This window comes from Hirundo rustica, chromosome 2, assembly GCF_015227805.2.
Source record: "Hirundo rustica isolate bHirRus1 chromosome 2, bHirRus1.pri.v3, whole genome shotgun sequence".
Classification (NCBI taxonomy): Eukaryota; Metazoa; Chordata; class Aves; order Passeriformes; family Hirundinidae; genus Hirundo; species Hirundo rustica.
In genome coordinates this window covers 65,530,662-65,546,896 of record NC_053451.1, presented here as the reverse complement: position 1 = coordinate 65,546,896, position 16,235 = coordinate 65,530,662, and the positions used below count along the sequence as shown (strand labels likewise).

Sequence of the window (16,235 nt, the reverse complement as noted above, 5' to 3'; positions counted from 1 at the left end):
TACTCAGCACTGGTGAGGCCCCACTTTATGAACCCCATGTTCAGTTTGGGCCCCTCGCTACAAGAAGGACACTGAGGACCTGAGGCATATCCAGAGAAGGAGCTGATAAGGGGTCTGGAGTACAAGTCTTATGAGTAGTGTCTGAGAGAACTGGGGTTCCTGGAAAAAAGGAGGCTCGAGGATACCTTCTCGCACTCCACAGCTCACCAGAAAGGAGGTTGCTGAGAGGAAGGGATTAATTTTTTTCCATTGTAACCAGTGACAGGACAAGAGGAAGTGGCCTCAAGTTGCAGCAGGGGAGGTTTATATCAAGTATTAGGAAAACATTCTTCACTATGAGAGTGCTCAAGCATTGAAATAATCTACCCAGCTAAGTGGTGGAATCATCATCCCTGGAAGGGTTCAAAAGATATGTGGATATGGCTCTTGGGGATTTGGTTTAGTAGGGTCAATAATTTTAGAGAACCTTTCCAGCCTTAGTGATTCTGTATTTCCGTGAACTTGAACACAGGCTAATGAAAAAAACACCTGAACAATCAGCCACAGCTATAAAGTTCTCTTTGCCTCCTTCCCTTTCCAGATAAAGAACTTACACTAAGAAATTAATGTATATTACAGTTAGTTGACAGCATGAGATTATTTGATATTAACTTACACTCTTGGAAAGAGTGAAACATAATGCCTGTTCCTTCCAAATTTGTAATTTTCAAAGCAGCAGTGAAACAAGAATAACTCTCAGTTTAATCAATATTATGTGCAGGATGACAAGTTTTTTAAAATTTCCTTTCAGTCTGAAACTTGTCTTTTGGGATATACACAGTAAATTAATATATTTTCAGCATTCATTTAATAGTTTTTTAAAAGTGTTTTATCAAACAACCTAATGTGACAAGTTTTCAGCGCCCTTATATCTTGACAATCACTTAAAATTGACAGTGCTTGTTTTACATTACATAACATTATTTTGTTGGAATAAGTGTGGAAATTCCATTGTTAATGGTCAGACATCTTTATGTGAACCATTCAATTTTTGTGAAATATTGTAGAGTACAAAGATTTCAGTCATCTAGAAGAGAGCCTATATTAATTAAATTTGTATCATGATTCTTGAGCATTAATCTGGATTTAGTACTGTGCTTGAAGGTTGTAAGTGCTGTAAGAAAGTGATTAACTTATGAGTTTCTTCAAATTTGCTTATAGTGGGGGATTCTTTAGAAGTCCTCTTTCTGATAGGTGGGTCTTTCCCAGAATCATGTTTGTGTTTTTGATGTTTATCTAATTTGAAATATATTCTCTTTTTCCCTACTAAAATTCTCAAGAATGCTTCAGATTATGCTGGATGCTAGTTAAAAGGTGAATTGGAGTTCAACAATGGAAAAGAGAGTATAAGGAGAATGATTCAGGCATGTAACTCAGGCCTTTCCTGAACATTGTCTTTTCCCTACGATTGTTTTTTTGTTTTCTAGAATGCTCTTGGCCAGTATATACTTTTTCAATACAATGATTTATTATAAATAATTCAGAAATGCTAATGTTTTCGTATGTCTCATATACAATATCTTAAATATTTGGTTTCAGTAAAATTACTGCTGTATAAGAAACATAAACTACCATTTGTAAATATTTCACTCCTCAAACAAAACTTTAACTGAAACATTCTCTAGAAACAGCGTATATGACATGACACAAAACACATAAGCTTTGAGATGCATAGTGAAGAGAGAAGAAACAGTATTGTTGCCAATCTTAACGGTGTGGAGACTCAGAGAAAAGCATTTTCCCTCTATGATCTTGCAACTACCCACAGATGCATTTTGATTTTAATGGCTACCTGTTTTTAATTCAAGTTTGAAGAACAAGAATACAAAAAAAAAAAAAAAAAGTCACTGTAGTGGTCTGACTGATTTTCCAATTCCAATACTATCTTAATTACAGGATTTATTAATAATTTATTAAAGTAAAGGCTTTTTTTATAGACCTGACCTTGCATATACTTTCAGCCCTTGCTTTGTGCTGTATTCCACTACATTTCAAGGCTAAGTAGGATCAGAATAGGTCATTGAATGATTATGAGATTACAAGTACATTTTTAGATGTTACCACAAAGAAGAGCGTTAATGATTAAGTAACTTGTTTTCGCTCCTGAGCATTACAACAGTTACAGGACTGTGAATGAATTGTAAAACAAGGCCATAAGCATTCAGCCTCTTTGAGTCATTAAAGACCCAAGAGACTATTTTGAGGCTTTTAAGTTTTGGTGCTAATAGGCTCATTAATCAGACTGAGAAATTCATAATAAGAACCAGTATGTGTGAGTGGGAGACAGACAAGTTCAAATGGGGCATTAGACATACATTTTAATCTTCAGAATGATTGCTTCTGAAAGCTACTGTGAAAGTGGCAAATTATCCATTTCTGCATATCGTTGAGTTAATGCCTTTATAGGAAGCAATCTTCAGTGAATCAGATGTTATTAGGCTCAACAGAAGGGTAACTGGTTTGAAACAAAAACTGAAAGGGATTCCAAGGCAGTTTCCTGCTTTGAGAAACTGTTCAACACAGAGCTGAAAGGAATTGCCGATACTCTAGAGAGCTGTGCTGCCCTTCAGAAGGACCTGGACAGGTTGTAGAGGTGAACTGTCTGAAATTCATCAAGGGCAGAACAGTGTCCTGCACCTGGAGAGTAATAACTCTGTGCACCAGTACAGGCTGGGGAGTGACCTGCTGGAAAGCAGTTCTCAGGCCATGAAAAGGACCTGGGGGTCCTTATGGACAGCAAGCTGTCCATGAGCTGGCAGTGAGCTCTCATGGCCAAGAAGGCCAACAGAATCCTGGGGATGCATTAGGAAGAGCATTGCCAGCAGGTTGAGGGAAGTGATGCTTCCCCTCTCCTCACCCCTGGAGAAGCCACACATGGAGTGGTGTTTCCAGTTCTGGGCTTCTCATTGCAAGAGAGACATGGAGCTTCAGGAGCAAGTCCAGCAGAGGGCTCTGAAGATGGTGAACATGAAGATTATCTCTGTTACTAGGAAAGGCTGAGGGAGTTGGGCCTGTTCAGCTTCGGGGAAGAGATGGCAGAGAGAGGACGTCGTCAGTGTATATAAATATGATAAAGCAGTGTCAAGGTGATGGTGTCAAACAATAAGACAAGAGACAATGGACAGAAACTGATTCCCAAAGTTCTCCAAATATGAGAAAGAATTTCTTTACTGTGCAGGTGCCCACACATTGGAGCAGGTTGTACAGAGAACTTGTGGAGTCTCCCTCATTGGAGATATTTAAGAACCATATGGACACAATCCTGTGCAATGTACTCTGAGAAAACGCTGCTTTTGCAGAGAGGTTGGACCGGGTGACCTTTCCAACCTTCCCTTTTGTAAACTGCATACTATGTTATTACACTGGTTCTAACAGACATTCCCATCCTATCCACTGGGAATCTATTCCAGAACTTAATCCTTTAACAGCAAGGATTTTTTTTTGTTTGTTTGTTTTCCTTCTGATTTCCAGTGTTCTTTTAATCAGTTTTAATTTATGTGAGTTTCCTGTTAGACTTGTTACCCTCCATTTTCCTTGTTTTCCTTTTCTGTGCCTGTGATCAGTACAAACAAGGTAGGGGCTCTATTAGGACATAAATATGCTCACCTTTACATAAATCAACATTATCATAAAGCAACATGTTATCAACATTATTCTCATACTGAGTCCAAAAAGCAGCACTGCACCAGCTATTAAGAAGAAAATGAGCTCCACCACAGCCAAAGGCTGTACAGCAGGAAAGAAGGAAAAGTTGTGCTAGGAGTGTAAGAAACTGAGATTGTCATGGTGACTACTTTCCTGAAGTGTTATAATTTAAACCCAGAAAATTGTCATTCTGTTATCTACATGAAAAGGGTTCCATTCTGTTATCTACGTGAACAGCACCATTTAAACAGCTGGGTGGGGCAGCTCATATTTTCCATACTTGGGAAGTGCTAGAGGTAAATCTTAGACAAGTAACAGAAAAACCAGACAATCCCCAGAGTCAGTACCAGTTTGTACCCACACTATACAATACTGCACCATTGTGACAATTTGCACTGTGATTCTATATTTTTGCTACTTGCAGCCTTTTAAATCCAAAGTGCCTCTGGATGATTCACAGTACTGATCTCTTCTGCTATTTACTTGAAATTGTGAACCTTTGCAATAACAAATAAATCAATCTGGGGCAATTCAAGTCAGAGAACAGAATCACAGAATATGTTGAGTTGAAAGGGGGTCTCAGGAATCATCTAGTACAACTGCACAGGACCGTCCCCACGAGTTACACCATGTACCTAAGAGCTTCTTGAACTCTGTCAGTTTTAGTGTTTTGACCACTACCTTGGGGAGCCTGTTCCAGTGCCCAAACACCCTATGGGTGAAGAACCTTTTCCTACTATCCAACCAAAACCTCTCCTGATGCAATTTCTGGCTATTCCTTTATGCCCTGTTGCTGGTCACCATAGAGAAGAAATCAATGCCAGCCCCTCCTCTTAACCTCATGTGGAGGCTGTAGACTGCAATGAAGTCTTCTCTCAGTTTCCTCCTGGCTGAACAGACCAAGTGACGTCAGCCACTCCTTATACAGCCTTTCCCTCAATCATCATCCTTATTACCCTCCTCTGGATGCTCTCTCACAGCTTAATGTCTTTCTTATATTGCAGTGCCCAAAACTCCTCCCAGCACTCGAGGTGAAGCTGCCCCAGTGCAGAGCAAAGCAGGACAATCCCCTCCCTTGCCTGACTGATGATGCTGTGCCTGATGCCCCCCAGGACAGGGTTGGCCCAGGTGGCTGCCAGGGCACTGCTGACTCATGTTCAACTTGACAGTGACCAGGACCCCCAGGTCCCTTCCCATGGCACTGCTCTCCAGCATCTAATTCCCTTGTCTGTCTATACCTCCAGAGTTACCCCGTCCCAGGTGCAGGATTCAGCACTTCCCCTTGTTGAGCTTCATGCAGTTAGTGATTGCCAAGCTCTGTGATTTGTCAAGGTCTCTCTGCAGGGCATCCCTGCCTTTGAGGGAGTCAACAGCTCCTCCCAGCTTTGTATCATCTGTGAACTTCGTATCATCAGTATCCTTCGAGTACAGTGTCCAAGTCATTTATGAAGAAGTGGAAGAAGAGCACAAGGCCTAAGATAGAGCCATGTGGAGCCCCACTAGAAACAGGTCTGATGTCAAAGATGACATCTTTTCAAGTCAGCTCCCTTACGACCTGTTCTATAAAGTTCTCATCCAGGCCTTTTAGGAAACTTCTTGCCCGGGTTATACCAACTGTATGATGCTCCCAGCATCTGGGATTCTGGCAAGTTGAAATCTAGGGCAGTTGACTTTGAAATGTCCCTTAAGTTCTCAAGGGGTAATCCATCAGCATCATCATCCTGCCAAGGAGGTCTGTAATAGATTTGCATGGTGATATATGAATTATCTGTTTGCCCCTTGATTCTCACCTAGAGGCTTCCAACTGTGCCAGTGCCAGCTGTGAGCTCCATCCATTCTAACCCTTCTGTTATGTATAGTGCCACCCCTTTGCCTGTTCTGCTCTGCCTTTCACTCCTGAAGAGCCTGGAAACATCCAGCAGGGCACTCCAGTCACAGCACTCATCCCACCAGGTTTCACTTATATCAATGATATCAATTCTCTGGGACTGGGCCAAAGGTATCGGCAGACCCATCAGATGTCAATAGACAAAGCGTTGAGTAGATCATCCCATCATCTGGGGGCTACAGCTTGCACCAACCTCAGAGCCATGCCTGAGGCTCTGCCTATTGCTATCAATATTTTTTAGGTCTCCAAGCTGTGCTCCCTCATTCTACTAACTTATTTTGGAAAGGTAAACAAGCATTAATAAAGACCCCCAACAAAGGAAAATTTAAAAAAAAAAAAAAAAAAAAAAAAAAAAAAAAAAGGAGTAATTAATAATGATAAAATTGATTTACAGCTGCTAGAGTTTTGAGTTTTCTAGATACCATGGTAAGAAGAAAATGTTATGCATATGTTGAGGCCTAATGTCAAGAAGCTCCCGGGTTTGTAGGATACAGGACCTTCCAGGACAGTGTTGAAAGATTTTTTTTTTAAGTCAGGGAGAGCAAGATGTGTACATGTCCTCAACCATCTAGCAAATTGTGCCTGCTTTGTGTGCAGGTTTAGGCTTCTTGAATTTTCTTAGACGTGAAAAAGAATAGATCCTTCACCAATACAGGAAAAAATATTAATCATTCTCACATTGCTTGAAGGTTTTAGACAGTTTATCATAATAAACCTGCATATCAGCAAATATCAGTAAGCAATTGGTTGTGAACTACACTTAGAGTGTGAAATCCCAGAATGCTGCATCAAATTCACAATTAATTAGACTGTAATATGGCTAATTCTGCAGCCTCATGTCCTAAAATGCTATTATTATTTAATTTAAAAGATGCAAGTAAAATAAGATTTTTTTTAGATTGTGAAAGCCTTTGTCATCTAGAAATCTCATACTAAGATTCTGTACGGTGTATGAGATGGTACTCATAATCACAGTCTCTTCTATCCTTAACCTTCTGTCTGCTCTCCCCAAAAAACAGCACTTGCTTATCTCTCTTCCCACTGGCAATGTTCAGAGGTGCATACACAGACACATAGCATCTCTTTCCACTGTCCTTTTAACACCCCAGCCTTAATACCCCTTTTGTAATGAAGATACCAGGCTGGCATCTGGTGCTGGAAGAAACATAGCTCTTTGGATAAAGTAGGTCAGATGGAGCTCACTCTCAGATAAAGTCTGAGATTTGGTTAGAGATTCAGGATCCCAGGTTCAGGTTTCCAGATGGAATCGGGAATATAGCTAGAGAACCAGATCATAAGCATATTAATAAATACTGGTCTTCTGTATAATAGGAGTGGGCTGAAAAGTCCATTCTTCTTAGGGTATTGTAAAGGGGGTGTAGTCTTATATGATACATAGCTGATACAGAAAACAGGGCATAAAACAAGAGATGTGAATTCAATGTAACACGGGCGCAAAAATGCCAGACTAAAATAGCTTGGGAAGTGATCGAAATCAAAATTTTCTTTTATGTCTTATCGCTTCAGAAGGTATAGTATCAATATGAATTAATATGAAAATCAGATGCACTCTTTATTAATTTATTTAAATGTTCTCATGAAAACTTAAGTTCTAAACTAAAAGCAATATGAGCTTAAAATATTATGGACATTAGTGATGTACTAAGTGAAAGCCTAGTGTATGGATATCTGTGGTTTTAGTTTTTCAGTTAAGGTCACAGCATCCAAATCACAAAAATAATAAAACATTTTAAATAAGACCCCTACATCCAAAACCAAAAAACCTGCTAAGCATTTTACTTCCTTGGTAATTCTGATGCAGCAGGTTCTGAATAGCACTGTCAGAATATGACATTCTTTGTCAACATATGAAATTAATTATTATTTTTTCAGGCTCTTCATTATAACTGATACATGCTGATTAGTGAAATCAATGACATAAGCATCAATGAAAACTAGCTTTTGCAAGATAATTTGATTATATGTGACATAATCATTACAAGATAAGATTTTAAAAAAAAATCTAATTCAGTTGTGTCGGTGACATCATTATAAGGATACATGGTATTAAATTCCATTTGGTAATAATTTAATTTTATTAGAGCCTATGATGCACAATCTATTAGATACTTAGATGATTGCTTATCTACCTTTAAATATAGGTATGTTTTGTTTACATGGCTCTACTGTTCTAATACTTCATGCTTATTTAATGCTAACCTTGTGTACTGCTAAAAAGGTTCAAAAGTGAAACAGCTCTACCATTGAAATGCTATAACCCCACAGCAATGGTAACTGCATGGTCATTTTGAGAAAGTGGAAGAGTAATCAAGTGACACAGCTTTGTGTCAAAGTCAGAGACTTTCATACTTTCTGCTGTAAGTTACATTTTCTGAATTAAAAGCAAAAATCTACTACTCCATTTAATTAAAACATGGAAAGGCTATGTGAATAATGCATGCAGAACAGGCCCAGTGCATCTTATGACACTTATGAGTTGGTGAACACTGATCTACAAAGCCTCTTAAAGTACTAGAGTCAAAAATTACAGGATCTGGAGATTCATACAACTCTGTCACATAATCTTCAGCATGCTAAAAGGTTCAGTACCCTTGCTTTTATAATAAAGGTTTATGTGCCCATGAGGACCTAGGCATTCCTGAAAGCACTTCACTAGAACAGGATGAGAGGAACTGGCCTCCGCTTATGCCAAGGGAAGATCCCTTTGGGTATTAGGAAAAATTTCTTCACTGAAAGGGTGATCATAGTGTGGAATCGCCATCCCTGAAGTATTTAAAAAACATCCAGATGTGGTACTTGGGACATAGTTTAGTGGTGAAGATGCCAGTGTTAGGTTAGTGGTTGAACTGGATGATCTTAAGTCTTTTGCAGCTGTAATGATTCTGTGATTCTACAACTGTGTACCTCAATTCCTATTTTTCACCTTAATCTCAGGAGAATTTAAAATTTATTTAATGTATCCTGAAAAGACATCACAGACATCTCATATCCTGTTCCCTAAAGTGCAAAAATGAAAGTTAGTCACACACACACACAAAAAGATATTTTTCCATAATTAGCATATGAGAAATTATTTCTCTTGTGGTAAAACAGATAGCCATTGGAATAGGCTTTGCTGCTCCAAATGAAATGAACCTCAAGGAATTAAAATATTGTCTAGGAAGATTTAACATTCATTAGTCAGTTCAGGAAATGCTAATTAATTGAAGGAGACAGTATGAAGAACTATGAAGAACAAAACCCCAGATTTTTTATATAAATCAATTATATATGTGACATTTATATTATATATGTGGATATATGTGGTATATTTATTAAATATATGGCATACTATATATATAAACCATAATATATATTTGTTACTTTCTGCAGTACTCATGCCTGAGTAGCATGAAATTTATGTAAGTCCAGATGTTTAGAAAAAGAGAATTGAACTTATATATTTTGTCTGAAAACTTTGTTTGATTCTACAATCAGTACAGAGGCTGGAATAAGTTCTCTTTAAGCATGTGTACAGATAAAAACAATTAAAGAGGATAAAAAACCCCTTAAATCTAAAATTATTGTTCTGAAGTTAAAGCTCCTGCTTGTTATGTTATTCTTAATAAATTAAGTTCAGTGAGTTCATGAAATGTGTTCCACCATCACAGTGCTTCTCTATAATATTAGGTCTTTGGATTAATATGCTATTGCAAAATTCAATGTTCTTTCCTATTAAGTGGTAGAGTTATATACTTTTTTTCATAATGGGATTTACTGTCAGTTGCACCAGGCTTAATTAAACTTTGTCTTATAAATCATTTTATTGAGAAGTGCAATGAAATTCTGTGAGTTTTATGACTTTTTAATTAAAATAAATTAAGCCAGCTTGGGGTTAAGTGCCTTTTTACAAACTACTTCCCTTACATTTCCAAGTTCTTCTAAAATGTTCTAGACACACAATTTAAACTTTATCAGGAGGTAATTCCAGAAAAATCTACATTTTTAGGGACCTATTGACATTTATGTAGTAATTTTAAAAATAACTGAATCATGTTTTGATCCAATAATCAATTATGTTGAGGTGACTTAAGAGCATGGTTAATATAGTCCATGACCACATATACATTTTTGACCTTCTTTTGTGTCAGCATCCTGTATATGTAGAGTTATAAAGTAACTCACTGAAAGTTAAGTTTTACATATCAAAGCATTCACATTTATAATAATAAGTATAATTTTCAACTTGGTCTAATTTATTCTATCTGCACTTATGTATTTTATCTGTAATTTCATTACACATTTCAAGGAACTTCTGTTTCATTATTTTGTCATGTCTGTCTGTGTGGTAGTTTAGCAATATTCATCTCTGCTACCTTATATAAAATAATATGCAGTTAATTTTTAATAAATATGCTTGAGCAGTAAATTTCAAAAAGTATGAAGCTGAAGAATTAAAATAAGAGTTTCCTTCTACTGAATGTCAGGGGAGGACAGCATGTGACATAGTAGAGCCAGAGTACAATTCTGATGTTGTAAGTCTTGCACATTATTTTCTTGTATTTGTTATAATGTCTTAGCAATATTGTGTTAGTTCTATTTCAGTTTCGATGACCAGTCAGTCTTTCCCCAGGTCCAGACAAAAACAAACAATTATAGGCAAGATTGACTGGATTTTGATATGCTAAAACCTGAATTTAGTGGATATAGTAGTGGAATTATCCACTTCCCTCAGTTTTGATGTTCTTACATTTAAGTCCTTGACTGATGTTTTGTCATTCTTTCCCCACTTGTCATCTGAAAAACTATCCAAACTAGCGAAACAAAATTCATTATTGTTTTTCATCTATTAGATGTTGCAATTTACTGTTCCAAATATTGATTTTTACAGTTTCAGTTTATATAAAAATTTACTTCTTTTTTCTTCAGCCTCCAATCTTCAATTACTTCACTTTCTTCTTATAATTGTCAATGGATTGAGACTATGAAAATGCATTTACAATTTCTCCACAGAGATAAAGCACCCTAAAATAAATGTTTGGAGAAAAATATCTCTAGAATTGTGATTCTACTGTGTCCTGTTTATGTAGAGTAGATAGTTCAGGGAGTGCTTAATTCAGTTGTTAAGACTCAGACAACTAAATGCAACATTTTTTGTTTGTTTGTTTGTTTATATGTTTTATGTATTTATAGGGGACTTTTTTAGTGGGTTTTTTTAGTTACTCCTATTTTTATTTGTCCTGGTTCTGTCCAGGACATGGGTAATTTTTTTCAGTAGCCAGGAGTGGGCATAACTAGGACATAGAGGTTAGTCTGTAAAACCTTATGTCTTTGCCAGGAGTTGGGGGGAAAGATCTCTTCCAAGGGGAAGGGGTTCTTTCTGGTCCAGTAAATGTGACAGAGGGATCCATCTGGTATTGTCTGTTGGGGACGGGGGGAGTGGGTGTGGGAGCTGTGGTCCTGTGTGAATCATTAACTTTCTTGTACTCTCTGTCATTAGTAATGTTGCTGTTACTCTTTGTTTCCTTACCTCATTGCTGTTTCCTGTAAATTGTTCCTGTCTCAACCAGTGACCTTTGCCTTTTTTCCTCCATTTTTCCTCTCCAGCCCACCACAGTGTGGAAGGGTAGGGGAAATGTAGGGGAGCAAGAGAGTGTCAGTGGTTTGGAGAGTCGCAACGGGAGCACTGAACGGGGGGGTACTGTTGGTAAACCACAACAGTATAATAGTTTTCAATACTGTGAGATCTTAATTGCTGTAAACTATTTGCATGATAACTGGAAATTAAAAACCTGTTCTAAACAAGGTGAAAAAATAATCCTTAATTTATGGTGTTCATCTTCCCCTCAGCCTTATCGTATGTGTAGACAGAAATCTAGATATTCATAATATGTCTATATGACTGACAAGTTATTTAAGAAATAACAAGACAGTTAAAATATTCATGGAAACGCAGTATGTGCATGTAAACTTACAGTATATTTAATGAGCTCGGTTACAGCTGACTTTATAAAAATGTTGAACAATAGCCTTTTCTTATTCCGACAATTTTTAATTATGATATTACCATATAATCCTCATATTGTTTTCAAACTATAGCTGTTGAACTATGATAATTTATGGTTTTTTCTCATGAGCTGCAAGGATATGGCAGAGCATACCCATATCTGGGTATGGCAGATATTGACTAATCCTATGGCTTATTAGCTTTAACGGTTATTTTTATTTTCTTGCCGTATTACTGAATCTGAAATGCTTTTTTCTTCTCAGGAAAACATAATGGAAGTTATAAGAAATCAAGAATTTTTACTTCTACCTGCCGAAGAACTCCATAAACTTCTTGCCAGTGATGATGTGAATGTTCCTGATGAAGAGACCATTTTCCATGCCTTAATGATGTGGGTGAAATATGATATGCAGAGGCGATGCAATGACCTAAGTATGCTGCTTGCTTATATCAGATTACCACTCCTTCCACCTCAGGTATTTTTAAAATTATGTAATCATCATCATCATAACAACAAGAACGTCATTGTTATTGTGTCCTTGAGAAAACTTCTCATCAGTTTATAATCTGCAACTTCTGATTACTCTGTGTTTAAAAGCAAACCTGTTCAGAATCAGAAAAAAATGAGTGGTAACCTTTCACCTGAGGTGATCTCAATAAACTTGAGGATTGGGCTAACACATTCACAAGAAGGGCACAGTTGTGAAACTGAAGAGGAGTAACTGCAGATTTCATAAAGTGCTAAGAGAAATTCAGGCAGAATAATAAATATTCTCAGAAAAACTAGCAAAACCTAAGCAGAGCAAACAAACCAACAACAAAGAAAACCCCAAACACATGGGGTTTATGACAGATACCAAGTTGAGAACGAGTCAACAGTTTGAATTAAGAAAACTCTGTATTGTTCTACAATGCAAAATATTTGCATTGTAGGTAGCATGAAGTTATTACCTGGTGCTGCTAAGGCTGCACCTTTCCAATTTTGTACTCCATGATTTGAAAGTCATAGGAAAAATTTGGAGACTATCTAGCGTATGTCTAGGAAAGGAGAAGCAGCAGAAATGGGCTTGTTCAGTCTAGTGAAAATAAGACTAAGCAATGACCTAATAGCAACTTAAGACCTGAAGGTAAGACTATGGAACCACATTCTTGAGTGCACCACAAAATGTAAGAGACAAATCCTCTAACTTGTAGCATGGACAGTTCAGATTGGACATTGGCCTGGGGAGGAATCATTTGGAATGCAATGAAAAATGCAGCAGTTTTTTCAAAGGTTTTGGAGGTTTATTAATGTTTTCCTGAATTAGCTAGACCAGATCACTGAATCCAGTGTTGGCAGAAGCCCTGATGTGAGTGAGTTGACCTAGATGACCACTGGCAGTCATGTGGATTTCCACTCTTATGAATGCTTCTATGAATCTGTGATTCAGGTTTCAGCTCCTTTTGTTTGCTTTTTTCCTTTCCCAGAGAACTAAGTAGCAATTTTTTTTTTCCATAATTCCATAAATCAATCATTCTTCTTTCAGTTAATGTACTGGGCCTGGCTGGAATGGAGTTAACTTTCTTCATGGCAACTGATAATGTGCTGTGCTTTGCACTTACTGATAAAACAGAAGGTGAGAGTTACCCATACCGTTAATAGATCCCTTGGGGCAGATTAGAGCGAACCAACTGAATGACTGGTGTTATTAAACATACTCATGTAGGCTTTATTGTAGAACAATTTGGTTGCACAGAAAAACAAATATATAGCTATTTATTTACAGTATAAGAGCATAAAAATATCACTTAAGAAAATGTAGAGAAGGAGGGGATATAAGAGTAGAAAGACCTCACCACCCATAGGCCTCAAGACAAGACTTGTTTGGGGCAATTTTGATGTCTGTTGAAATGATGGACACCATCTTGGTTGAAATGGAAGTTTCAGACTGGATCACCTGGTGATGGAGGAAATCTCAGTGAAATCCACAGTACACAAAAGCTACTTGGTTTATATTTGCTCAAGAAGGAAATCCAAGGCACCTCCCCTGGAGTGAAGAATTTCAGCTGTGTGATGTAATGTGGATCATGGGACACTTTGGGAGTCTGACACCTTCTAAGATATAGCTGCCTATTACATCAGTGAATTTGAGTTCCTTAAGACCCATTATGCCCCATCAGCTGAGATTGATACCTTCAGGCTCTGTGTGAATGTCCAGGTACTTCCCTGGAAGGGGTTACCACAGCTGAGTCATTTGAGTAAAGGAAGGAGAAATAGTACTTTGCCTCCAGGATTTGCCTCTGTCCTTATCTGTTTCAACACCAGCTGTAGCCTCAGGTGTCAGGTGTGCTCTCCCACTGCACCTGGGAGATTACTTTGCAGAGGGCAGATTGTCGCTGATTGAGCCATCAGCATTCCAATCTCTCTTCCAATGTCACTTCCGGAGTGCCCCCTTTATCTTATTTCAAGTTCCCCTCACAGTCCAAATTCCGGTTAGTAGGCATATCTGGGGAGATGTGGGTATTGAGGGTCAAAGATGAAAAACTGTATCTTTGCATTTTTCTGCAGTGAGTAAAAGTCCTCCGATGATTTTAGCAATGTTTAAGCCATCAACCATTTCAGTCTCTTACACAGTACTGGTAACAGGTTTTGGCTATTGCTGAGCTGCATTTATATAGCAAAGAGTTAGGTGACTAGGGACATGAAAACACAAAGTTTTAAAAACTGTTTATAAGGAAATTTAGAAAGAAATGTTTTGTAGTGATATGCTGGCAATTCTTTTGCACTTTCTCTTCTATTTAATCTGGAAATTAAGTCTTATCAACTGGTCCTGGTTTGTAATTGAGAACTTCATCACAGATGTATCAACTGTAATTCTAAAAATGCAATGTTTTTTCAAAATTAGAATTAAGATATAACTGAATTTAAGCAAAAAATTATTGAGAACTGAGAGTGAAAATTTACTTTTTATTACCAAAATGGAACTTTTTTCCTGCTGTGGTTTATACTTAAATATGTATCAAATAAAACACTCTGTCACTTTCATTGCACTGAAAATTAACTCAAGAGCTCTCTGGAAAGAAGTCAGGTCAAAATTAGCAGCTAATAATTGGACCTTTGAAAAAAAACAAACCCAAAACTATTTACATTCCTTACTTTTAAATTCACATTAAAAAGTTGAAGTAAAAGACTACAGAAATTATTACAGACTGGAAAGATTGTACTGAGATCCACTTAAAATGAAGGTTTAAATTTATAGTCTGAGTTTCTGTGATACCTCATTTCAGTCTCAAGGTGCAGTACTTATATTGGCAATGTAGTCAGACTTAAGTAGTACAATATCAAACAATGTAATCCATAATCCATTAGATAAATTTAGGAGAAGGCAAGCCAGTGTTACCATGTTAAAAGGAAACTATCATGAAGCTGAAAATTAAATAATAGAACCTGCAATGTTGCGAAAAAAACCTATTTATTCTTTGATTTGCCTGGAACCATCTTCTAAACTAAAATGGCTCCTATATCTTCATTCAAGTTAAAAAAGAGACACTGGTGGTTTGGCTAACATAAGAACTTATTTCACGTTATAATAGGTAATTATATAGGTAAAAGGCAATATTAACAATTAATTAAATAATTAATATGTTAAAAATATAATAAGAAGAACAACTTTCAATAGGTGTTCCAGATATTTTATGTTGATCCATACAGAAAACATAATTTATGTTCAGTTTCATTCTTAAGGGATTTGGGGAGAGTAAAAATTTGGTGGCAACCTTAAACCTTGTTAATGCTGAAGTATTTTAGATTAGTTATTTGAATTATTAATTTAATTGTCAATTTACAAGTTCATCAAATATTTTCCCTGTGACTTTTGATAGCATTCTTTACAGAGAGTAAGTTAACAAACAAGTTAAGAGACAAGCAAAAACTGTATTTAAAAGGACCTTCTGTCAGTTGTTCAAAAAGTATAAGAAACTACTTTTGTGGCAAAATGGTGCCACTGTTGTCCTCAGTTTTCAATTTTTGAATGCATTTTAAATATTTCTTTTAATATTAAAAAATCCCAACAATAAAAAACAGTACAGAAACACCACAGATAGTTTAGATACAGGTATGTGTGTGTGTGTGTGTATGTATGTCTTATTTTTACATGATATAATAAACACATACATAATCACAGAATCAAAATGACAGAATGCCTGAGGTTGGAAGGGACCTCTGAATAACCGCTGGTCCAACACTTCTGCTCAAGCAGAGATAACCTGGAGCCATTTGCACAGAACTGTGTCTAAACAGTTTTAAGTGATTCTAAGGATTCTGCCAGCGCTTAGTCACCCTAGCAGTATAAAAGTGTTTCCTGATGTTCAGAGTTAACCTCCTGTGTTTCAGTTTGTGCCCATTGGCTCTGGTCCTCTGGGCACTACTGAAAGGAGCCTGGATCTCTCCTTTATGTGCCTTTCATTCAAGCATTTATGAACATGAGTAAGATTTCCCAAAGGCTCCTCTTTTCTGAGATGAGCTTACCCAGCTGTCTCAGCTTTCCCTCACAGGAGAGGTTCTCCATCTCTTTTCAACGTCTTTGTGAGCCTTCATTGTCTTCTCTACAGTATGTTCATGTCTCTTGTACTTTGGAGTCTAGAATTGGACACAGCTCTCCTGATTTGACATCACCA

General features: G+C 37.1%; 1 protein-coding gene across 1 annotated transcript in view; it reads left to right on the top strand.

Annotated features, from left to right (window-relative positions):
• Positions 1-16,235, top strand: part of KLHL1 (kelch like family member 1) — a 201,556-nt gene that overhangs the window by 115,971 nt on the left and 69,350 nt on the right. The window contains exon 5 of the mRNA XM_040056778.2: positions 11,843-12,055. Coding sequence (XP_039912712.1) covers positions 11,843-12,055 — 213 coding nt within the window. The remainder of the gene's footprint in view (positions 1-11,842; positions 12,056-16,235) is intronic.